General features: G+C 35.8%; 1 protein-coding gene across 1 annotated transcript in view; it reads right to left on the reverse strand.

The window, feature by feature from the left end:
• The window catches only part of MACROD2 (mono-ADP ribosylhydrolase 2), a 1973048-nt gene that overhangs the window by 746020 nt on the left and 1202400 nt on the right, over positions 1-24628 (reverse strand). The window contains 1 exon segment of the mRNA XM_063101974.1: positions 12785-12906. Coding sequence (XP_062958044.1) covers positions 12785-12906 — 122 coding nt within the window.

Here is a 24628-nt window from a genome sequence, read left to right on the forward strand (position 1 = left end):
TTTAAAGCTACCAGTGGGATCAGCCGATGTTCCATATAGACTGCATCACAACCTGACTTCTCCCTCTGCCCAATTCTGCCTCCCCTTCTCTTCTGCAGATGGTCAATTGCAAAAGCACTCCCCTGTTAACCTCCTGTATAGCATCCTCCTTCCCAGAGTGTTTCCTGGAGAACACAACTTGCAGCATTTGGCAAGGCGACTATGGAACAACCCCCGAACAGAAATATCTTTAATTTAAAAAATAAAATGTGTGTTTTATAAAATGTCTAATTTTTACTAATGTACTATTATTTCTTTTTTCTTGGTTATTTATTAGATACCACAAATACGAGCTAAATAAATACATTTTACACAATATCTTAAAAGTTATTAAATCTACTTCTAAACATTTAAAGAATACCAGTGCTTCACAAACTCTCCCTTCCCCCTCCCCAAACTTATTCTATGATTACAAAAACAAAGACACCACAATAAAGGCAAACTAAAGACTAATATCTCTTATGAATACAGATGCAAAAATTCTCCACAAATTATTGGCAAAATGAATCCAACAACATTTAAAATTAATTACATACCAAGACTAAAGGGGATTTATCCTGGGAATGCAAGGCTGGTTTAGCATTTGAAAAACAATTAATGGAATATACCATATCAGTAGAAGAAGAATAAATCTAGCCCTTCCATTTTTTATGATCTTGACAATCTTGAAGGGTATTGATTAGTTATTTTGCTGAATGTCCATCCTTTGGGGTCTGCCTCATGGTTTCTCATGATTGGGTTGTGGTTACACATTTTTTTGCCGGAATACTACAGCAGTGGGGTAGTGCCCTCTTGATTCATCATATTAATAGACTCATAATGTTGTTATGCCTCATTACTGATAATGCTATCTTGATCACTTGGTTAAGGTGGTGTCTGTTGGTTTTTTTCTACTATAAATTTAGTATCTTTCCTTTTGTATTTAATATATGTCTTCGGGGATCTAATTATGTTTTGTTGGTGGAAAAAAAAAAAAAGGTATAGCTCAACTTCTTGCATGAGGCAAGGACCTGATAAAGAAATGATTTTATTTTATGCAGTAGAAAATGTCACTTATTCCTTACTCATGATGCTGACCATATTTTCATGTGAGACCATGTATCCCCATGGTAGCCAAACATCCCCCCAAATTTAAAGCATTTAGTATAAATTCTAGCTACTCCTTATTACTAGGGTAATACCCTTAACAACTAATTTTTACATTGAAAGATATCAAATGCTAGAAAAGTTGTTACTGGATTTTCATGGTTTTGAAGACTCTAAGTAGAGCTTTCCTTCACTTGTTCTGCCAGAGAGCTTTCCGATTAATTCATCAGACTGCCCAATAAACTCTGATCATCAGAAATAGCTGTTGAGCATTCTTTTTTTTTTTTTTTTTTTTATATAGGATCCGAACCCGTGGCCCTGGTGTTATCAGCACTGCACTCTCCCGAGTGAGCCACAGGCCGGCCCTGTTGAGCATTCTTTACAGGACTAGTCACATAATCATCTATCTTTGTGGATGTATGTTAACTGAGGGTTGTGTTATTTTCATTTTATAGTACTGCCATTTGCTAGATCTAGATGTAGTTCTACTACCTTGGCTATTCAAAGGTTCAGGAATCACAGAAATAAGGTTAATAATTGATAATAATAATAATAATAATAATTACTCAGGAATGTAATCATAAGAAAAGCCACAGCATTTACATACATTATAAAATAGTCTAATAATAATAATGAAAATTACCACCAGTAGAACGCAACCTTCCCAAGAGCAGATATACCCCAAGTATTTTGAACAATGATTGGAACATAGTAGCTGCTCAATACATATCTGTTGGATGAATTACTATTAATGAACATTACCATGTAAGTCTATGGACTACTTTGTAACTATTGCTTCATTTTTAGCCTCATGAAAATCTTAGATAGTATATACTAAGGTCATTTATCATTCTCTTTTATATTTTCAAACACCTAAGTTTGTTTTATCATGAAAAATTTCAGACATACACAAAAAATAGAATATTATAATGAACACCCATAGACCCACTGTATTAGTCCCAGTTCTGGAGGTTGGGAAGTCCAAAATCAAGGTTCTGGCAGATCTTGTTCCCTTGTGAGGGCTCTCTTCCTGGTTTTCAGATGGCTGCCTTTTCACTGTGTCCTCACAGGGCTGAGAGAGAAAGAGGAAGCAAGCTCTCTGGTGTCTCTTCTTATAAGGGCAATAGTCCCATCTTCAGGGCCCCCCTCATCACCTTATCTCAACCTAATTACCTCCCAAAGACCCCATCTCTAAACACTATCACACTGGTGCTTAGAGCTCAATATGCAAATTGGGGGGTAGGGGGAGACACAATTTAGTCTATAGAACCTGCCCATCACCCACTTATAATAATCATTTACTGATGTATGCCATCTCATTTTACACAAGAGTGTAATTTGTATTATTTGAGATTACTCAATTCTTCTGTAGAAGAAAGACATAGAATGTGTGAAACACATGTGTTAAGTATTGATAATAACTAAGCTAGTAGGTTTTGAGATTAGGGCAGTATTAATAGAATGTATTAAATACAGTACTAAGCTAATACCTGTAGGATATGCCATATGATAAAAAGGATGGAGTGCTATCTCTAAATAGAAAGGAATGGTCAGGCCAAGCATAAATCATGTTACCTCTAGGCTGACAGCAATGACATTGCTAAACTAACCTCCCACTATGGTCTCCTTTTTCCCTACACCTGCTCTGATGTAGAAATACAGGTAAAACCCACTGCCGTTCACCAACTGATTGATGAGCTCCTAACCAGGCACACTTGCCCCTGTGTCTTTCTGACAGAGCAAGAGTGTATTGTTAGACCCCAGTACTCACCATCTGCCATGCCCCCTCACTCAAACCTCAGCCCTGGTCCCCATAACAACATCATCATCAAGAAGGCTGAAATGGTAGAGAGAGAGACAAGGCACGTGAACACAATGTAACCAAGAGTGGGAAAGGTAGTCCTTCCACTTATCTGTCACCAAGCTAAGTGTGTTAACCTAACGCCCTCTTTCGCCTTGAATCAGTACACTATGTGACTCATGACTCCTAATTTGACCTGTAAGCTTTTTTGTTTTGTGTGATCTGGGATAGCTTACCTGCGAGCATACTTCCAGCAAGGAAATTTCCAGAACATGAGTTTAGAAGAGATGGAGAGGTGCTAAAGTTACCAAGTTTGCACAGGCTAAAATCTATGTGGTTAATATATTGCCAGAATTAACCCACACTTTTTAATACAACACTACACCACTTCTATGAGACACCCAACCAAGCAAGCATTTCACCTCTTACACCTTTTAGAAGTGTATGTTTTTGTATGTGGATAAAGCAAACAAAGATAGCAAGAGTATGGCTTCAACCCAATCTGAAATGTTTTCCATTAAAAATAAAATCTTCTTTGCAACTCTATCGAATTGTACATAAACAAGTTGAGAGGTCTTGCCACTGACAGGTTTATTTTTATTTTCAAAATTTTATTGGTTTTATTTGATTTTGCTTCTTTGTCTTTCAGTTCAATAGCTTAAGAATAGCTTAGGTTCTATACATTGAAATTGCTCATCTAAAATATACATTTGAACATTTGCAAGAAAAAATGTGCAGTTTAAAGCCATTGCCTTTGCTCTAGACTACTAACCCTCTATATATATACCAAAATTGCCCAGTTGTTCAACCCTAATGACAGGCTCGGGACTTTGTGGTCCGTGTTTTGAATTGACTATTTCCTCATGATACAGTGATCTAATAACTGCTACTCAGGTCAGGGAAAATAAAGCACTCAAAATGAAAGCCTGCATTGCAAATCTGTCTACTGTTTCTATACAGATTTCACTGTGATATACTTTCTTTGACAGTGTGCTGGACCGGTATTTACTCTGGAAGACATTGTTGTAGAAACCAGTAATGATTTTCTTGGGAATGTTCCACAGTCTGGTTAAACAAACAAACAAACAAACAAAAAACCCTGACAATAATTAAGTTGACAAATCTGGGCAAATTGAGATGTTTTATACTTTCATTTTAAATATAGTTTTCTTGGTCTTTGCTAGTAGACTTAAATCTGCAGAATGCCCAAGTGACTAAAAATAATTCTTTCAAACTGTAGTAAGATGAAGCAAAAAGTTTCAGATACTCTTACAAGAAGTAGTTGATCACAGTCATGTTGTAAGATTTTTTGAAGAAAATAGAATATATTTCTCAAAACCTTAAAAGAGACATAATTTGAAAGAATCCTTATATTGGAGTAAAATAAGAAGTAACCTTATAATCAAATTGCTCATCCCTGATATGGGTCTTCTAATTGATGAACTATGTTAAATATACCCAACCTCTATGTTAACTCTGTTAACTCTGTTAAACTATGTTAAATATACCCAAGAATTGGGTGGCCAATTCTTCTGCAATAAACATGATGAATCAAAGTTCAGTATTATAACATCTTGGAAAACAATTCGACCAAGGTGACACAATACTGTCATATTGTTTCTCCGTTATCTGAGCATTACATTCACTTTCATAACCTGATGCATTCTATAGGTTATAACACTAGTCATATTAATTATCATCTTTATGGCAGCTAGATCATATTACTCTTAAATCAAAGAAGTAGAGAATTTGGATACTTGAGTTCAAGAACAAAAATCTTTTGGCAATCTGTGTTTAACAAACTGAATGTACCAATGCCCTGTTAGAAACTCAGCTTAACTTAAATGAATCGCAGCTCTATTAGACCAAACACTCCCTTTTTACAACAAATATTTTATAAAGCTTTATTTCTAAGCTGGAATGACATCTATAAATAGTAAAACTCCCCTACATACATTAAGCGGATGTCTTCAATGCCCCACCCAAATCTGCACGGTAGGACTCATCCTTCCAGAACTTCCCTACCCGCAGCATTGTCTCCAAGCGCCCTGGGTGTCACTCTCTGCCTGCGGGCTTTCTCTCAGCCTGCCCAACAGGCAGACGAAAATGCTGGGAGTTGATGCCCAGGAGCTGTCCTCAGCCAACTTCTGGAAGCAGGAGATGAAGAGCCCAGTTTTTCTCCTCCCTCAGATAGGACAACTCCTAGGCATGTTCTGCACGATTCCCCAGAGTCCCCCAGAGGACTGGACCCAGTTGTCCAGGGGTAACTTGCTCTGACACTTCCCACCCCTCTTGGCTGCCTTTCTTTTCCTTCCTCACTCCCCACCCCTCTGCTGCTGCTTCCTGTCATGGCCTCCTAAATAAAGTCCTTGCACACAAATCCTCGTCTCAGGGTCTTCTTCCAGGGGAGCTCAAATTAAGATAACATGTCAATTTTTAAAAATCAATACAGTGCTATAAGTGTAATATGAAAGAGATATAAAAAGAAAGTGATTATAGTAAAAGTCTGTTTTCAACATGTAAAGACTTGAGCATGACTACTAGACTATATAATGGTGCAATCAGATATTTACTTTCCTACATAGAATCACCATGAAAAATATATACATAAACACAAATGCAGACTCAAACAGGTGTGACCCATTGGCGATTCAACTACTGCAGGTGGCACAGCCATTGGTGGCATGGTTTTCTCAGGCACTCTTAGTAAAGTTCTAAGCAAAATAAGTGTAAGCTTCCCCTAATTTTCATAGTAGTTCAGTATATACTGAAAGCAAAACAAAAAACAAACAAAAACTTTGTTTTGAGTGTCCTATCGTTTATAAATAGATGTTCACTTATATGACTATCTGGCAAAACATTAGAACACTGTGTGGAAGCGGGGACAGATTTTCAGTGTGTGCTTGGCCAGCCCGTATATTACAGCATCCCTGTCCCTACCCCCCAAAATGCTAGTGGAAACCCCAGTTGTTGTCATTGCCCCAAACCACTCTCACAAACTGCTCCCTAGAGGGCACTACCACCCCCACTGAGAACCACTAGTTTAGACAAAAAAAAAAAAAGGCAGATAATCAACAGAGGAAAGGAACAAGGAACAGCACAGTGGCTAAAGTCCCTGGATTTAGGCTTCCTCAGTTCAAATCCCATCTCCACTTTTTGCTTAAGGTAAGACCTTGGGCAATTTCCTCATGGATCATATTCCTCATGTGTAAAATAGAAGAAACCACACTTTGTAACTCAGGACGGTTTTGAGGATTAAGTAAGTAAAACACAGTGCCTGACATGTGTACCCAAAATATCAGCTATTCTCATTTCTGTATATATTTAATGGCTAAATAATTGATCCCATCAGTCTAACTCAAATCATCTCTCCGCTGTGGCCACCAGAAGACCCAAATTGTGCAGTATCTGAAAATATGGGTTTGGCTGTATAACCATCTGTTCCCCAGGCATAATCTATGAATGAACCATCATTCCACGCTTTCCCTCCTCTGTACCCCTGCTACCCGTCCCTGGTCACTTGTTACTCCCAATAATAACAACCTGATGAGAGTATTATTACAAACAGATTCTGCATCCCTATACCCAATGAGGAGATCTTATAAAAGGTAAGTGTAGGGGAAAAGGGGAAGGAAATGTCTTGATTTATCCCCTTTTCCCTTGCTTTGACTAAATCAAGAAAACACAGACAGCTAGCTAGATAATTTGATGGGGTGATGTATAAGAATGTACTGTTGTAAACTGAAAAGAGAAGTATGAATGTAAAAATGCTTTTGTACTTGTTATTCATTAATAGTATCATTAATCACACAACTGTTAGAAACCCAACTAGGAAAGACACAAAGACATGGCATCAGCCTTTATAAATGAGATCGCTGAGAACCAAGACTACATGTTGCCTAAAAGGAAACTGGAAAAGAAGATCAAACTGATGGCTCTGTAGAAGAGGGCCCTTTGAGATGAAGAGCTGTCTGGGAAATGGTGACATAAGTTAGGAAGAGGAACAGAGATGCCAAATTAAAGGGTCACCACCTTTTTAAGACTGCAGAAGTCTTCTTGAAGAGGGGACTTCACTGATGGATGTGGCCTGTAATGGAAACTCAGATAATGAAATAAAACCACCATTTAAGAATTTCAGGCTGATAACTCACTGCCATGGCAACCCTCTCAGAAGGGAACTTGTATAAGAAAATTAGATTCACTTGACTACGCCTTAAAATGAAAACCTACACTACAGTGAAACAATTAAATGCAGAATTCCAAAACCGATTAGTGGGGCAATACCTAGAGGCAGCACTGAAGTTACAGGTCTGCAATCATTTCCATGAGAAGCTATTACTTCTCAACATCTATGGCTCATCATCCAGCTTTGAGAGATCTCTGTTGGCATCGGTGGTTCTTCCCAGTGAAACTTGACAACTTTTTCCCTATAAATCATACAGCATAACACTGGTAGCAATCACAGCAGCACACACGGTTAAACACCCAAATGTTAGTCTGCCCATAATCACATAAAACCACCAAATTCGAAAAAGGGAAAAGTAGAGGTCAGAAAAAAAAAGTTATATAAATCTTTACAGAATATCTCTATGCTCACAAACAAAAAGAATGAAGACAGAATGATATATAAGATAATATCTATGGTAACCTCTACATCAGCACTTTGTGATAATGGATACAATATCGTCAATTTTTATCTACCATCCCTTGCTCAATAGGAATTTTTCCTCTCTGCCTACACCCCTACACTCACCCATGAGGATTCCCCAAGTTTTTCAACAATATACACAATCTCCATTGGTATGTTTTAGGTAACATACAGTCAAAAGTCTCTAGAAATTAAAATAATTTAGATGTTTGATTTCACCAGCCTGAATATTTATTTCTCAGGTCACACACATTAGAATACTGTGGTTTAAGACCTGGGTCTTTTTTTTTTTTTTTTTTTTTTTTTTTTTGACATCTACCTTTATTTTTCCTAAAGTTTTACAGAGCAAATCTGTACCCTCCCTGATTTTCTTAATTTTTTTTTTCTTCCTATTTCAATTTCTAGTTCCTTCTACCTTTAATTATCCTCTTCATGGTGCCACATTTTGCCTGTGTTGGTATCAACAATCTCAATGTCAAGAATGTATACAAAAATCAATTTGCATATGCTGTATTTAAATTGTGCCCAAGGGAAACTCGTGGCTTGAGAAAAACAACTGAATTATATTTGGAGTAAGTTGGAAGGAATAAAAAACTTGCACTAACTAGATCTAGAAAACTGAAAGATTGGTCCGATTTTTTTTTATTTGAAACCATGGCAAGATTGGAAGGAGAATTATGGTTAAAATCCTAAACTTAAATAATCCTTAATACTGATAAGGCTGCACTAAATAATCATTCGTAGAAAAGAAATGCCAGTGTAAAGTAGGCCATTAGATTTATTGATAATTTTTTCTCTTTTACTACCTAAAGCAAATATGTGGGTATATGTTGGGGGAAAAAAAGTCATCATAAAGAACAGATAGAGGAGAGAAATATAAGGAAATTTTTCTCTTAAATTAATAAAAGGTATAGTATTTTTTCATAATGAAAAATTGTGTCTGCAACATATTCAACAGCCAAATCACTACCTTATTTCTAGATAATTACGTGTGACAACATTTCCCTCTCTTTTGTTTTAAAGTAATCTCCTGAATGGGACTGAGGCCACCAGAGATGGGAAAGTGGGAGGGGGAAGGGGAGTTAGGGAGAAATGGGTAAAGGGTCACAAAAAATGTTCACGTTGTGTAATGACAAAATAAAAATAAATAAAATGCCTTCCCTGGAAAAAAATAAAAGTAAAAATAAATTTTTTTAAAAAATCTCTTTTTAGCAAAACTGGAAGGTAAGTAAAAGTTATTTATACCCCACTGTTTTCTGTTTTCCTCAACCTTCCCTCAGATTGCCTTAAAATTCTCTTCCCCTAGCCTCAGATGCTGGTACTTTTATCATCCTGTAATTTATCCTGCCAAAGTGAAAGTAATTTGATAAATTCCTTCATATTAAGGTATTAGGAAATTAATTATGTACTGATCTCATGAGTATTTGCATTTTAAAGAAAAATTGCTGAGAGAGAACAATGCTAACCATCATAAATTACTCATTAATTACGGAATTTCAAGCATCTGTGGAAAGATATTTAGAAGTGATGAGAGAGCTACAAGAGTAGTCCCAGCTCATAAAATGGACATGACGATCTCATCCACTTAATTGTCTGGATAGTTATGAAATTAAGACAAATCGTATGTTTGAAGTCAACCATTATATCTTCCATGTCTTAGAAGACACTTAATAGTATTTTGATACATGGTGGATCTTATTAGTATTTATTAAATAAATAAATGATTATACTATTTGTCTTACCTCTAGGAAAAATCTGAAGAATCTATTCTTTCTGTAAAATTTGAGTGAAAGCAATTATCTTGGACCCCTCTGGTGTGATCTTGAAGCCTCTGGTTTAACTTTGGCATATCAGTGGTGCCCATCAAATATTTTATTTATTTCTGGACATTTCTCTTGCCCCCATGAAAGTAGACAGGGATATGTGAATAGTTCTGGCCAATAAAATGGAAGGGGAGACGGTGTGTGCCACTTCTACCCTAAGGCAGTGAAAAGTTCATGCATGATTTTGGAAGTTCTCTGTTCTGTGAGTGAAGAGCTTGTGAGTTCCAGATAGTACACATAGCAGATGATGAACTGTCCGTAAGCCGGCGTCTGTGCATGAAGGCCACTGGCATTTTGAGGTTATTTGTAGCTGCAGGACAGTCTAGCTGATCTGGACCAATAAAGCAATGTAGCCCCATTACTGTATTTATCATATTGCATTATAGCTGCTTTCTTACATATCTGCTACCCCAAACTTAACAATTCACTCCTTATTCATTTTTGGAGCTTTGCTTCCAAACAAAACATAGTGAGAGAAAACATAATAATGTGAGAGTACTTTCTAAGTTAAAAATTAGACTACAAATTTAGAACAGTTACAAATGGTGACACAATTAATATAATTTAATTTAGTGCATCAAATGAGAAATAAAACTGCTATGCTGTGTGCATCATCAATGCAGAAATGAGTTGGTAATATTAACAATTATAGTATTAATGATTATGAATAAGATGATATTAAGAATGTTAATACTGATTTTCATTGTTTAAATACATATTCTAACTAAATTCTTAATAATTTATTATGGCTTTAAAACATCAGGAAATGACATGGTAAATATCTAGAGGTCTGATATTCAGAACAGATAGAAAAGCAAGAATGATATTAATCTCCTAAACTGCCAAATCATAAAGGATGAAAACATCTTATACTTGAAGTAATATTGCCACATACTTTTATAGAGAATTACATTTTTCCAGTTATCTTGCATTCCATTATCTCTACTGTTCCCCATGATAGCCTCACAAGTTGGACAGGTCTGAGATAACAGTAGTAATTTACTGATTCTTCATATGTGGAAACTGAGGCTACAAAATATTGACATTGCTTGTCTGTGGTCACACAGGGATAACTGGGAAAGGATGCACTATGCTCCTCTGTTTAAAGGGTTTATGGGAAGTTTTCTTTGACATGTATATAAATGAGCTCAAATTAAGATGATTTTCCATCTTAAAAATCAGGTATTTTATATCAACCATCTCTGCCCATCTATTGTGATAAATCTACAAAGTACAAGCCTGTCCTATAAAACATGTGTCCAGTTCTAATCACATTTCTAAGAATTTTTCATTTCCCCCCAAATAACCAGGATTTGATAACATTAGTATTATTTATTTAATGGTGTTCAAGAACATGACATACAATATTAAGTAGAAAACCCCGCTTTCTCCTCCAAAGTAAAGAAGGAAGGAGAAAAAGAAAAAGAAAGGAAACAAATTCTTTCTTTTTATGAATGAAACAAAATATTTGATGGCACCTCCAGTCAACCATGCAAGAACATGATGATTAATTTAGTTGGACATTTTGTTTCACATTTTGCAGGTATTTTCCATCTCCATTTTTATTTACTAATATTGGGATAAATTCATTTCAGCACCGCTTGCTAGTCTTATTCAAGCAATATGTAATTGACCCTTCAAAATTATCAAAGATGTTAAAGTTGACCTAATTTCAATCCCAGAATAACCAGATTATTTCTTCAGCCCATCTGCAGGCCATTTTATAAAAATTAATTTAGTCAATATGCAATGGTAGCAAATACTGTACCAACAGATATGATTATTTAAAGATAATCATAGCTAGGGATGTTTCTTTTTCCTATTAAAATAATGGGCACTGGTTTTACATGGTTTCTAATGGGTTTCTTACTTTTTCTTGGCTTTTAACAATAAATCACCAGAGATGCCAGGGAATTCATTAGTAAATTCTCTCCAGGTCTCAAAATCTATACGTTCCAAGTTGGAAATTTCTATACATATCCATTTTCCAAGCACTTCAGCACCTTGCCTTTTTCAATCAATAGCCATATTGATAAAATTTTAATTAGTCCCTGAATGTGCACACCTGTTTTGATTTTCCTTATTTTCCTGTAGAGAACAAAATTAACCAACAGGTTTTGTAGTTTACTTTGTTCCATTCTCTTTGAATTTTACCTTTCTCCTCTAACAGAGAATAGAGTTTTACATACTGGCCCATTTGAAAACAGGAAATTTTTTAAAAATCAAAGAGTGAAATAAAATATCCAGTTCTGATCATAATTATGCAAAAATTAAAAGGGCTATATAATTGGCTTGCAAAAAGTTTTCTTATTTCAAGCAAACTTACTAATGTTGCATTGAAAAAGGCACTTCATAATTATAATCATGCATGAAAAGTACAGTGACCATCCAAGGTTATAAAAATGTGTCTGATTCTCAATGTTCCTTCACACAAATAATAAAATCACTGCTTCCATGAGCTCTCAAGAAATGCTGATCTGTTCAGCCTGCTAAGAAGTCAAGTGTTTAACTATCTTCCTGCCCCACAATTTCAGCAAGGTTATAATCTGTTTTAAAAACCAAGGCATTTCAGCCAAATTAACTTACTATTGAATATTTACATTCTATTTTTCTCATAGTGTTATTCTCCTGGTGTAATTGAGATGTAATAAAGGTAGAACATGTTGCAAAAGAAAAGCAGGTGAATAAATACCTCCAAATCTAACTAGAGGAAAATTTCTTTCATCTCAGCCTACTGGTAAAGAAATAGATTAGATCCACATGTTCTGAACTCTGTCTGTCTAAACGGATAAAACTTAAGAAGAATGCGGCACACCCAGCTACAGAGTATTAGTTTAAGAAGAGTAAAATGCATTTGAAAGAATAACAACTTTCAAGCTAACTCACACATGGAGTAAATTCCTGCAAATGAGTCATTTCTGAAACTATGCATTTATGCATGCACAGGTACACTACTACATATATGCAGAGGTTAAACTGAGCTCCAAGCGTATGTAAATGTTCTACCCACATATAATAAATGCACAATATTATAACCGATACAGCACTTGCTATTTTCCTTCTTCAAATCTACTGGCCACTATCATTATCTTTACTTTCTTCAAAAGAAATTAAATGGTGAAATGGAGAAGAGAAAGTAGATGAGACGACTCCAGTTCTGGGGTTTGATTAAATCCTGAAACATCATGAGCAATTGAGCAAATATATAGGACACACCAAAGAGTAGATAGAGTCAGGATAACCAAGTAGGCTACGTAACTTACTAAGACACTTACACTTAATTTTCAGAATTTTGGAAATCATTTCCTACCTCTTTTTAGATAATATTGGTTTCCAAAACATGAAGGCTGAAAAAGAATAAGAAATAAGGAACACGATAGTACTTACAACTGATCGGATGTTATTTTCCTTCACCAGCTTCAGAGATGATTTATAGCAATTTGCAAGGTCTTCCTTGTGGGAACCGCTAATATGGCCTCTGGCTATTGGCCCTACAGTATGGATGACATCTGTAAATGCAAAAGGAAGGAAAAAGAGAATGAGCAAGGCATTTTTACTTTTCACATAATTGGTGCTTTATTTATTTTAGGTATTTGTGTTGGAGCCTGGAGATAGGCAGGGTAAGAAATATTGATGATGCAAATGCTTCTCTGGTAAAAGATTTTAGATAGCGCTGCCTCCTAAAGTAGGCAATTTCTCAGGAAGGTGATAATTGTGAAAAGGATCCCCTACCAGTGAATTGTTCCATCGTTATTGGTAAGATCCAGGTGAGACAGATTGTAATGTAAGATACACATAATTGGCACTCTGACAAAAGATAAATCCTCAGTGAAAAACAAACTGAGAAATAATTGCCTGCAAAATGAGCATCTGAATTGACATGGGAAGGAAGAGCCAATGTTATGTAATACTTTACCCATAAAAAAGACAAGTTTCAGGCATTGTACATAATAAAGAGCAAGTTTCTGTAGAAATGCCAACAGAATTTGTAGCAACCGGTAAAAACCCTAAGAGGAATAATGTCAAAACATTCCTACCAATGTTAGAATGCAATCGGCAAAACCTCACGTACATGAGATGTGCTAGGGATAATAGTTCATATCTGTTTTAATAGGTTAATAGTTAATTACCTATTTTTTACTGTACTAAAACTTTCAAAAAGCAATCTATATTTTTCAACCTCTCTTTATGTTTAAAAACACAAAATATGATCTTTTTTTTTCCTGCATATACAACCGGCCATTGTGCTATTCTTTTTATCTCTACACACACTTAAACTTTTAAATTTAGGGTCATAAAGAAATAGGACTGTCCTTATTTTAAAATAAAGATTAGAAGAACCCAAATTTTAATTAAAATTAATTGAAAAATGCCTTGTAACTCCTGCTTCCCAGTCTTACTTGTGAATTAGATTATTAGCCCATTTCCCTGATGTTAAGTCACAACAATGAATCAATTTTGATCAAAAATGCAAATTTGGTCTAATATTACTAGAATATAATAATGAAATAAAATGATTTGCTTTGGCTTATCAGTACCATTTAATTTAAAAAACAATGATAAAAGAGTAAGTTCATTACAAAAATAAAAATATGACACAGTTGAAAACTGAATATGAAATTTGAATAGCAGAAAATAAATCACTAAAGGAAAAATTTGGGTGGGTTGCCTGCTAAATGTTAAGACTACTATTTGATATTTGAGAAAAGTCCTTAATCATTGTTTTCCACAATTAATTCTGAAACGGTGTTTAGAAACCTGTCAGACAATATTCAAGATAATATCGTGTGATCAAAATAGGCAGAAAAACATCACTGGTGAGTCCATACAGATATTATTTCACAGGTAAACCTGGCCGTAGAGAGAGAACTGCTACATTTTACAATTGGGGGATAAAAGGAGATGAGCTGTACTTACCAAAAAGTAGCACACAGTGATATCATTTTTTGTAATAAAAGTAACAAGAGTTGCATATACTTAAGCAATACAAGTCCTGTACCCTATTAGTGAATTTTTATATAAATATTTTACAATAGTTTCTCTTTTAAAATGGATGCTAGAATACATGAAGAAGGGAGACTGTGGCCCCATGTTGTTTATACCCAGCTATGATGCTCAAAATCCTGTAATGAATACAAATGGGAGTAAAGCTAGAGAGGAATAACACAAGATCCTATAAGGCAGCATGTCCCAAAGTGGGTTCACTATGATATGGGTTCAAAGATCAGTTAGATTTGAGAATCGTCAGGTGAAATTAAGTCAAACCAGTCAACTTTTCTGGGCATTTGTTTTGATCAGTGAATTGTGAGTCTCCAGTAGGGGGATACAGAATGCTCTGTTTCCTAAAAACATCTGACTGTCGAAACCAGTGTTTTACAGAGTACCTCATGGGAGTAAGTTTCCACAAATTTCCCTTTGGGAAAAGTTGTTCCGGGGAAATTTTGGCACCCTCATTCTCAAGGTGGAAGGTGAATTCTATGCTTTTTTCCTCCTTCCCCACTTCCTCTGTACATTAACTATTTAATACATTAAGGAGCCACAGGACACGACCAAGGTTTCCCTATTTTGTGGGTAGAGAAGATCAGGAATAAGTGCCTCTTACCTGGATGCACAAAAGCTGTGTCTACTTGAAGAAAGTAAAGAGAAGCTGAGAGGCACTAAGGGGGTCGGGGGGAGGAGAGGGAGAGAAAGAGAAAGGGAACAGGCAAGGAGCCCATAAGAACAGGAGATAGTGACATGACAAAAAACATGCTTTGCTTTCCTTCAGCCGTTACTGTCTACATAACTTAAACAGAATTTATGAAAAATTATTCCTCACATTTCTTCCATTCTCCATTTCATCAAAGGTCTGAGAACAAACAACCAAGAAATGAGCCTCCTCTACATCAAAATATTGATTTCTGTATTTTATGCTCTATATTCAATTTACAGCGTCCAAGATCAAGTGTTATCATCTACCTATGCAATGACCTCTCAGATCCACAAAGCTGGAGGTGAATCAATACGAGGCTCAAAGGGAAATTTCTTTCATTATTTTAATTGTTCATAGTTCTTATGAGTAACTACTCTACACAGGTTCCTCTTTTTCTGTTGTAAAAGTCAATCAGGAGGCCTGCCTTCCAATTCCAGCTCCAGCCCTGAGTGCCCAGATGAAGCCATCATTTCATTGGTCCCTGCCTTGGTTTCCTTATCAGTGAAACAATCAGCTGCTTAGATAATCTCTGTGGTCTCTTATGATGTGGCATGGCATGATTAATATTTAACCTTATTAACAGAGGCAAGTGGAGTACAGAATGACATCTGGACAGTAAAGTTGACTTTAAACATGTTTAAGTGGCTCACAAAATTTTTGAGTATAAGGATTCTTATTAATATTAAAAAAAAATTATAGGTTAGTCTTTCATAATAGTAGATTCAAAAATCTGTTCATTAAGAACACATTAGAGACAAACAGCTACTATAATTTCATTGATGCTTTGACCTAATTTACATTTTATTAAACACAATAGCATCTTTGCAGTGGACATATATATTTGAGATACATACAAGCAAAATCCATGCAAAATGCTTTGTCTTGCACATGGATTTTGAATCCCTTGGTATAAATGAGGTAATTAAAATAGACTGGTAGTACATGGAAGGCTCAAGGCATGGTAAGTATCATCAACAGCAGCAGCATACGCAGCAGCAGCCAAGTGGTCTTCAGCACACAGGCAGGAATGACAGACAGTTATCTCCTCTCTCATGTGTAAAGAACACAGATTATAAGTCCTAAAATCGGACTAAGTCAGAAGTTCCAGGTCCGTCACTAATCAGCTGTGTGACCTTGGGAAACTCACTATCCTCTTTGGGCTGCAGTCTTCAAAGCTAAAAGGAGTTGGATAAGAACATTCCTGCCGCTCTCAAGTGCATTTCACTTTCCTCATGCCGATCAGGAATTGAGCTATACATTCTAAGTAGTCTAAGATTGGAGATAACCTAAATGTCCATCAATAAGGGACTAGTTAAACAATGGTTCATTGATACCATAAAATATGATGCTTCTGTAAAATAGACAAAGAAGGTCTTGATATATGAATATAAAAAGATATCCAAGATACAGTACAAAGTCAAAAAAAAAAGATGCAAAAAAGTATGTCTGGCATGCTACTATTAGTGTAAAAGAAACTTCAACAGATTTAGGAAAGAATACATGTTTGTTTTAGCAAATACACACATTAAACATCTCTGGAAAGATAAACAAGCAATTAATAACAGCGGTTATCTACTAGGGGAGTGCTAGAAACTACAAAGATGAGGGCAAACATGGAAAGGAGACTTCAACGTTTACAGGTTATATTTTTTGATGTTTGAATAGTGTGAATGCATTATCTGCTAAAAAAATTAAATAAAGCATTAAAACAAAGAGTACATGGTTTATTAAACCATACCCGTGTCCCATTGACCATATCCTTACAACATATAAAGAATCATTAATGTGCTTTTCAAAGATGAGCTTATATCACTACAAATATGAAAATACTCTTAAGGAAAAAAATAGACATAATCCCACAAAACTTAACAAAATGACTCTACCAGGTACATACTTATTTTGTTACTCTCAATAATCTCCTTAAAAAATATTTTTAGGTAAATGTAGGGTTTAAATGGTGTATAAGAGAGTATTTTTCTCCTACACGGCTAGTATCTATTTTTAAAGATTTAGTATAATTTTAACATGCAAATGAAGTCTTACATACTTTAAAATAGCAATGTCATACAGGGATATACTTCTTAGGTATCTCAACAACTGAAGAATTTTGAATAATTGTCACAGATTTTTAGATATAAAAAGGACAAAATATTTGATCTATCCCTTCTTGTTCAAGGAACCCAAAGAGGCAGAATAATGTGCCTAAAGTCTCAGATCAATGTGGGGAGGTGCAATATCACAATGACAACATGATTATGAATCAATTTCTCCCAAGGTGAGTAACTGAAGGAAATGGCACTTGCATATATAAATGTTGGCATGTTTATCATGAATCCCATTACTTTAACCTCATATTTGCAGAAGAGGTCTTCAAAACATTCATACTATCTCTTAATTCTGCTTTTTTATGAACTTTTTGAAGTTCCCCTGCAGACATGCAGATTATGGTTAGTTACTGCTTTCCAATAAATTGCCCCAAAACATGGTGGCTTAACATAACTATCACCATTTTATTAATTCTTATGTTCTGGGGGTCAGAAATTGTTAAAGGGCTCAGCTGAGGGGATTGGCTTAAGGTCTCTCATTTAGTTGTAGCCAGTGAGTGGCACTGGAGCAGTAGGGGACTGTAGCAGCTAAGGTCTGGACAGTCATCTCTCTCTCTCTCTCTTCATATAGTCTCAGGGACTCTCTATGTGGGGTAGTTTGGGTTTCTTCACAGCCCAGCAGCCTTACAGCAGTTGAATTACTTAAATGACAGCTCAGAGCTTCAAGAGAAGTGTACTAGCAGGTAGAAGTCGTGTTGCCTTTTATAACTCAGACTTGGGAGTCACACAGCATCTCTACCTCTACGTTCTATTGGTTGCAACTGTCACAAAAAATCCTACTTTGTTTCAAGTAGAGGGACACAGACCCCAACTCTTGATGGAAGAAGTACTAAAGAATTTGTGGACATATTTTAAAATGGCCACAGTGTAGGACGGCCCAGACACTTGCGTCTTTATTATGGTGGGCATGTTTATCAATTACAAAGTTTTTTTTACAAAGGCAGGTAAATTTGAAAAATAGGAAAGGCTGATATGATTAAATCTATCACCAGTATGAAGTTCTCAGACCTATTATCTTAATAAGTCAACTGCTGATTTAATAAAAGTCAGAGCTAGACAAAGATTGGAATATGAGATTCATACATGTATTAATTGTAAATAAAATCTAATTTGGATATAATGTCGTAATTGTAGCTCCTAGATAGAACTGCCTGGCCCAGCACTACTTTTGTTGCTTCTTTTATCTTATAGACTGGTAAGAACTTGTGGACGAAGGAAGGCGCAGGCACGGCTGTTACAGAATCAGCACCATAACTTCCTATGGGCAGGAAAAGAGAGGCTATTTTCCTAAAGTGTCCAGCTCCACATTCAAGATAGAAAACACAGCCTTCATGCATTGAAGTCCTTTCTTACACCCCTCAGGAAAGCCAAGAAAACAACAATGCAATTTGTGCATTTAATCAACATTTCAAACACAACCCCTTGAGGAATTTTGGGAAATGAGATGGCAGGTCCTTTTGTACTTCATCAGACTAAGTGTGGCAAGACAAATGGAACCTGTTTTTGCTCATTTATTTCTGAAATCAGTCAATAAATCAGCTCCTTTGTTTGGAAGCTATAGCCACCACCTTGCACTCCCCTACCTCTTTTTTTTTGCTGGGAAATTAGTCTGAACTATACAGAAAAGGAGGGTAGTGCAGAAGGTTTTCTTTGTAGGGGGCGTGTAGGAGAGCCCACTTTCATTTACAAAAGTGTAAATCAAAACATGTGTGATTGAAATGCCAAATAAATATTGAGAGCAGTAGAATTATTTACAAAGATTCAATCAGACTTATCCTTGGCAAAACAACTGTAGCAAAAACATTCTGCGAAAAAATATTAGCATAATGAATTTTAAAACAAATGAGAGAGCACACATAGGTTGCTCTCATCGTTTTCCATTTGAGAAGCAACAATGCTACATTCAAACTGTTAATGAACAGTCAGACCAAGTGTAGAATCAATTACACATTGCTTTCATTCACTCCACTCCTGTATTCATAAGCATAATCGGTTCATCTAACAGACTGCATAATGATGCTGTGCCCTGTCAATCATATCAAATTGCATGAATTTTAAGAAGAAAACCAATGCATGGAATTAATTTGATTTTCTTTTCTAGAGATACAACCACGAAACCAAGCATTAAAGGTGCTATTTGTAAATCTTATTGGCCAATTTATATGATAAGCACCACCAATCTATGACCTGAAACAGAATACTTGAAGTTCAGTTAACAGGAAATTGAATTACCGCCTGATAGTATTACAAAGTCAATGCTGCCTTTTCTTTCCATATAGATCAATGTTTTCATATATACATTTTCAAACCTTGTTTTTATTATATTTCAAGAAACAATCAATTGTCCATCCGATGTTCCTTTCTAATCTGCAGCAGACGTCATTTAGAATGTACTTAAACTATTGTCCTGTGGCATGTTTCTAAGTTTGGATTTCTCTCATACATGTCTTCAGCTGCATAATGGCTTTCTTTCCATTTTCAGAAAGACTACAGTCGTCCAACTGTTTGCATGAGTTTGGGATAAACTAGAACTCACAATATTATTTTCTAATCCGGTTTCCTTTGGAGGGTTGATTCCATTTTTACATGAGAATGTGATAATGTTGCCATATTTGGGGGCATCACATGCTAACAATATGTTTCATGCGTCATTGACTTCAAAGCTGTGAGGCGTTAAGCCCAAATTATGAAATATTATTTAATCAATTTCTAACAAAATGTTACACTCTATATTAGAAAAAAAGGGCTAGTGTCTTATTTTTAATTTTCTTTTTATCAGTTCTCCCACTCTTGCCAAAGATTTAAGATTGAACTTTGATGGGATTGTGTCCTGTTTCAAATTAGACCCCTACCATAAGAGTCCATTTTTCAAAATACAGATTGAAACTCTTGTGAAAGGGATATCCTGTGGTCAGCTATTGATAGTCTTTGAGATTCCACAGGGTATTGAGTGCATCTGCATTACAATAGTGTTATTTCCAACAGAGAGGGGTCTCAGAGAGACTGTGGGAAGCTGAATTATCTGCGAAATTCCAACATTTTGGGTCATTTTAGAATGAACCCAAAGAGAAGACATCCTAGAAGGAAGTGAGTCAAACACATGGCATTTCTAATGGTTCAGTAGCAGGGGTGAGAGGAGGTGAAGATCTAAGTAGACAATATGACTTTTTCAAGGAAGATGATAATAAGGTCTTTGTTCTGGTTCAAGGGATGGCAGCAACTTGCAGCCTTTTTAGTGAAACGCAAAAGCAGTACTTTATTGAGATGCAAGGGGAAAACAGGCTTTAAAAATCTTACGTAGTGGATAAAAATTAATGAATGTTAGTCCCGACTGCAAGGGTAGCTCTACAAATGCAAAACCTAGACCAGGACTGCAGTGTACTGAGGGGTCAATGTCAGGACACTAAGGCTCATGCTGAGCTCGCACGTACTTGTTTGCCATCAGCCTTCCTTCACAGCTCCCTCGACACCACAAGCCTAGACGGGAAACATTCTTCTGCGATCACTCACTCAGTCATTAATTCTGTTCTTTATTCAACAAATACTTATTGAGAATCCACCATGTGCCAGGTGCACAGGGCAAGTGTTCCACTCACTCTTACCAAGCAGGCATCCACTGTTCTGACTCCAGAACTTCCCTGGTATCTTGATTTTTGTCTCTGAAAACCTTTTACATTCCATGAGACCCAAATAGAATTTAGCTTCCTTGAAGATGGGATCCATGAACCCCAACACATGAACTAATTTTGAACTCATTTCTCCTCTTTTGGTCTCCAATATCACCTATATTTGACCATTAATATGACTTTGAACGCTGACATTTCTGAGATGTTTCCATGGGTCAGAGCTCTCCAATAATACGGTATTCTGAGTAGGCAGGGCATTTCCTGTCACTGGAGGCCATCAAATACGACTACATATGCTCTGAGAGTCTTTCTAATTCTGAGCTGTTCTGATTCGGTGATTCCTGCCTTCCTTCAGTGATGCTATGCTTCTGCTGAAGGGAACGCGATGAAGCTCTGTCTGTGTCTCCTATAAAACCAAGAACCCCATGGGAGCAGTTGCTTAATGGATAATTAGTGAATTTGTGGATGATTAAGTAAAAGTTGGTCCATAAAATCAATCTAATCAGAGATGATGTACAGGATTAGAGGCAGATAAACAATAAGGCAGAATAGATAGTCTAGACTGGGCAAGCAACGGAATCTAGTTTTACTGGTTCAGATCATCCAATGTAAATTTTTATAGAACTGAGAAGCTCTTTCTTCCCAGAAAGACTTGCCAAAACCTAATCAAAGATTTCCTAATAACTGTGTTACAGATGATTGAAAAAATGACTTCAATTCTATCATACTCTTCAACAAGAGCTATGGGAGTCTTTCAAAAGACATCCCAACAGAAAAAAATGTGTGGTGACTCCTTTGCCTTTTCTTGCAAGAGATAATTTTAAAAGTGCATTTTCTAAATGTGTCATTTCCCTAATCTGCATATGGCTTATTTTAAAATAAATGTGCTTTGTTTTAGAGATTAGTTTTGGCTCTCAAATTACAAAATGGAACATGACAGACTTTATATATCTCCCCAAAGAATTAATGGGATCACTATTCACATTTCTTATAAAAGTGACATTTCCAATATAATAAACCTATTTCTCCATCAAAATAAAGCAGATTTTCTCTCTGAGATTGATCCATTCATAGAGCAGCTTTGGACTATATCTATTCCATACATGTATACCTATACTTTCTTTAGGTTCCACTCTCATGGTGTACACCCTCCACACCAGGCCCTATGCCTCATTTTCTTGAAGAATATTGTATTTACAAAAGACAAATGAGAAGGACAGAATATTTTAAGAATTAGATTAACATAGCTTTTAACAGAAAGAATATGTGGTGGAAATTTCTATACTGTGAAGTTGCATTATTCATGAGTTCAATTTATACAAATTTGACAATATGAACAGGTGTGGGTGAAGCAAGAATGACAAAGTATTTAAATAATAAAGGCAATTTCATTAAACATTTCCACAATGAGTGTTTGCTCTAGCAGGAACAGGTTGGTTTATATTGTTGGATCCCAGGAGATCAGTCTGTTTCCCCACCTACCTTTCAGAGATGATGAGCTCATTGTGGACAAGAGCTGTTTTCAAACTTTTTGGCTATTTTGTGAGAACTGTTGCTCTAGAACTTTTCACTGTGCAGATCTAATAAGCAAATATAAATATTTACTTTTCAAATGCAAAATGGATAACATTAACTACTTTATCTGGTTCTCCAGTTTGAAGAAATAGTGATCTCTTTCAACTCTATAGGGAAAACCAGATGTACTGAAGTTGTCAAGAAACGTATTTCTCTAATTTCACTTTTATGTGGGTTAAGGGACTTAAGAGTAATTTAAACTAAATGTAGTTGTTGCATTTTGCTCAGTTTTCAGAATCTATAGCAATTTCTCTTTTCTCTTCCATGAGAAGGTGATCGGGACATTTTTACCCACCAAACTTTTAAGAATGGAGGAACACTTCTTAAACTGTTTACAAGGACTCAAGAAAAGTTTGAGATGACTGCTGTCAGATCAATTGATTCTAGCGGAGAAGAGAAGGGGGGAGCAGCTTTTTAAGCAAGAATTCTACGTGGCATCATGGAGTAAAGCCAAGACAAATCCTACGGGATCATGAATTCCCAAGAGAAATAATGACAATGATTTCACTTCTTCATGCTTCTCTCTTTGCAAAATGATCTGGAAGCTACTAAGAGAAAGAGACTAGCCAACATTAAACTTGCGTGGCAGGAATGAAAAGGGAAGTAGATGTTTTAAGAATCTTAAATGGTTGTAGGGTAGGTGGGAGAAAAGAGTCATAATTGACTCTAAGGAACTTGATGCTTGACAGCTGAGGGGATAACAGAAATAAGGAAGTCAAAGGGTAATCGGGTCTGAATTATTATAGTGCTTGTTAGGCCTTTTGAGGGCCTATCTTCAAAATAAAAATAGAATGCAGAAAGGGGGCAAGAATAGGAGAAGGGTTAGTAAAAGAAAAAAAAATACAGTCAAAGGTAACTGATTTCCAGTATCAAGGCAGATTTTCTTTTTTAACTTTTTTTTTTTTTTTTTTTTTTGCCTATTTTGGGCCTGACAAAGAATCATTATGAGACCAAGATTCAAAGAGGTCAAGATGTGCTTTTGCAAGATTATTTAGTGGAAACTGTTAATGTAAAACTACTCAAAGAAAATCAAGAGAGCTTTTCACAGTAATTCAGATGCCAAGAATGAAATGTTTGCACGGAAGCTCTGAAAATTAAGTAGTGAATATTAGGTTTTAAAAGAAAGAAATACCTGGAAATAAATAACACATAGTGTAGGCCAATGAATAAAAATTCTCATTTTTTATTTAGAAATGGGATTGTGGTTGAGATAATATGGTAATATGGCTGAAGAGGCATTATGATGAAAGAAATTAGTGGAGTTAAAGAATGAGTGGATTTGGTATGAGTAGGAAAATAATCACATTACAGAGAAATATGCAGAGATATCAGAGAAAGATGGTCAATAGAAGGTGTAATTATAATTAGATGATATATCAGGAAAGAGCAAGGAAACAATTCTTCAAATCCCAATGGCATATCCTGCTCACTAACTGGGTGAATGGGCAAATTACTTTTCCTCATCTATAAAAAGAGAATAATATCTACTTGTCAGGTCTGTTATGGGGAATAGGTTATTATTTATTATACATGAAACCATCAGGCACAGTACCTCGCATGTGGGAGGTGATAAACTCCGGTGTCATTGGATATCATTAATACTTGTACATAATTGTATTCAAAATGTTAATAAATGGGGTAGCAATACATTCTTGTATATTTAATCAGTATTTCATCATTATACTCTCAAAATTTATGGCTATATATATTAACCAATAATCTCAGAGTTTACATTTTATTGGTTTCTTTGCTTCCACTATTTCTTGGATGGAATTTTCCAAGTTACTGCACTTTCAAATATTTATTTTTCTGACATATATGATTCTAGGTTCAAAATTAATTTTTCTCTTAGAATTTTAAAGATTTTGCTTCATTTATTTCTTTCTTCTTTTTTTTATTTTTTTTTTTGTCTTTTTCGTGACCGGCACTCAGCCAGTGAGTGCACTGGCCATTCCTATATAGGATCCGAACCTGTGGCGGGAGCGTCCCCGCGCTCCCAGCGCCGCACTCTCCCAAGTGCGCCATGGGCTCGGCCCTGCTTCATTTATTTCTACTGTGAGAAAAAGACAGTTTGAGTTTTTAAACCTCCATAGATAAGCTGGATTTTTTTCCTATCCATAAGTTTTAGAAACTTCTTATTGTTGGAATTCTGAACTTTCTATTTGTCTAGGTTCTTTTGGGACAGATTTTTTTTTTTTTTTTTTCCTTTCTACTGAGGAAATTATTAGTGCTC

The sequence above is a fragment of the Cynocephalus volans genome, chromosome 1 (genome assembly GCF_027409185.1).
Source record: "Cynocephalus volans isolate mCynVol1 chromosome 1, mCynVol1.pri, whole genome shotgun sequence".
Taxonomy (NCBI): domain Eukaryota; kingdom Metazoa; phylum Chordata; class Mammalia; order Dermoptera; family Cynocephalidae; genus Cynocephalus; species Cynocephalus volans.